Source organism: Aplysia californica, unplaced genomic scaffold, assembly GCF_000002075.1.
Source record: "Aplysia californica isolate F4 #8 unplaced genomic scaffold, AplCal3.0 scaffold00536, whole genome shotgun sequence".
Lineage (NCBI taxonomy): Eukaryota > Metazoa > Mollusca > Gastropoda > Aplysiida > Aplysiidae > Aplysia > Aplysia californica.
In genome coordinates, this window is record NW_004797806.1 from 311,260 (window position 1) to 313,114 (window position 1,855).

Below are 1,855 nucleotides of genomic sequence, written 5' to 3' on the forward strand. Positions count from 1 at the left end.
GATGATGATGATGATGATGATGATGATGATGATGATGATGATGATGAAGTTTGAACAAATCGAAGCATGTTTTAAAATTATGTCATTTTAACAACTTATGAAATACCAAGTCTCCACATACTTTTTTGTTTGTTTTTCTTTTCGCAACTACAGTGACAATGATGATGATAATGATGATGATGATGATGATGATGATGATGATGATGATGATTTATGCCAATGTGTTAGTGTTTTGTCTATCGCTTACACAATGACAGCTTGCACTGAATGCTTTTTAGGAAGTTGAAGTTGTTATAGAATGCTATCAGGTCTGCTTGCTTAATGATATATTATAGGTTGTAAAGCGCATTGAGATATATACAGTACAAAGTCTGACTTCTTGTACTATTATAGGCCCTACATCGCCAAAAGTAACAGAGACAATCTTCAGCAACAACAACAACAACAACAACAACAACTACAACAACAACAATAACAACAACAACAACAACAACAACAGCAACAGCAACAACAGCAACAACAGCAACTATAGCAACAGCAACAACAAGAGTACTAACTACAGCAAATATTATGTCTCGCTCCACAGCTCTGTTCGTGCTAGGTTTCTCAGTGATCGCTGCCTTCACCATGACAAGAGCCGCCAAGAGGCTGCATATGGTAAATCCAACCTCTTTTCTTTCTTATTTCTCTGAAAAAACCTTTTCGCTATCATCGACACAATTTTCAAGTTTTTTGTTGACTTCAACTCTGCTTATCAGGGCCTATCCGTTTTTTTAGAATGTAATTTTGTCACGCCTCCGTCCTCGTCAAAATAATAAAATCAAAGAAACCGGCATTTTTCTATCCACTGGGGAAATTATTTCGAATTTTCATTTTTTGGCTTGACACCTTTTATATCCATTTAAATACACATTCATGCTGGAATTTTACTGAAACACTTAGATTAAAGGCACAAAAAATATAGATTTGTGTTTCCAAGAACTCTCACGTTTTGGAAGTCACCAAATTTTGGCGGCCATTTCTCGCTATTTTTACTACAATCTCCAGGCGACCCCCACCTTCAATCTCGAATATCTTGGCTTTTGTTCTTGAAATAATGGGTACTTTTTTGTCAAAGGCAATCAAATGAACAAGCTTTAAGCTGATACCAAGATCTCCATATGCCCAAAAATTGACGATCTCCTAATTCCACCGTGCCGGGTCACATTTAGTAGGACCAATCCGCGCTGGAATACAACATCCCAGCAAAAAGACGGAGGTACTTGATGGAAATTTAAATATTCCCACAAAGAAACGGCATGACGGCGAAGGGCCTACTAACTATAAGCGCCACACTACTGAAGCAGGTGGCATGTCTATGTTGAATGGGATAATATTATACTCTAAAAGAAAAAAAGGGGGGACCGTCTATAATACCATCATACTGTGCGTGGTCGATGGATGGTCTGGTGTGGTTTGCTCCTTCTTTCCTATCAACCATCTATCGTCCTTATTTCCCCTCCTTTCGGGTGTTTGTAACCCTCTCGTAATATCTCTAATATTCGCCACTTATAAGAATTTACTGTGTTGCAAGTGCCGTAAAACTTTTACTAAAACTAAAAACGACCATACTCGTTTTGTTTGTCGCTCGCAGTGTCTGACTAAAGGCAGTTTCCTTAGCTAACATTGCAGATGCAATTCATGTTACTCATGTAAACTGTCTCATGGAAGTTCCATGTTCGAATCCAGGTGGGTTCCGATTTTATGTTCAGTCGTCCTGGAATTTTCCGTCTTAGATTGATTTCTTGAAGAAGAAGAAGAAAAAGAAGAAGAAGAAGAAGAAGAAGAAGAAGAAGAAGAAGAAGAAGAAGAAGAA

At 37.9% G+C, this 1,855-nt stretch overlaps 1 protein-coding gene across 1 annotated transcript in view; it reads left to right on the forward strand.

Annotated features, from left to right (window-relative positions):
- Positions 1-1,855, forward strand: part of LOC101857136 (multidrug resistance-associated protein 1) — a gene marked incomplete in the record, with an annotated part of 46,366 nt that overhangs the window by 29,844 nt on the left and 14,667 nt on the right. The window contains 1 exon segment of the mRNA XM_013087043.1: positions 587-657. Coding sequence (XP_012942497.1) covers positions 587-657 — 71 coding nt within the window.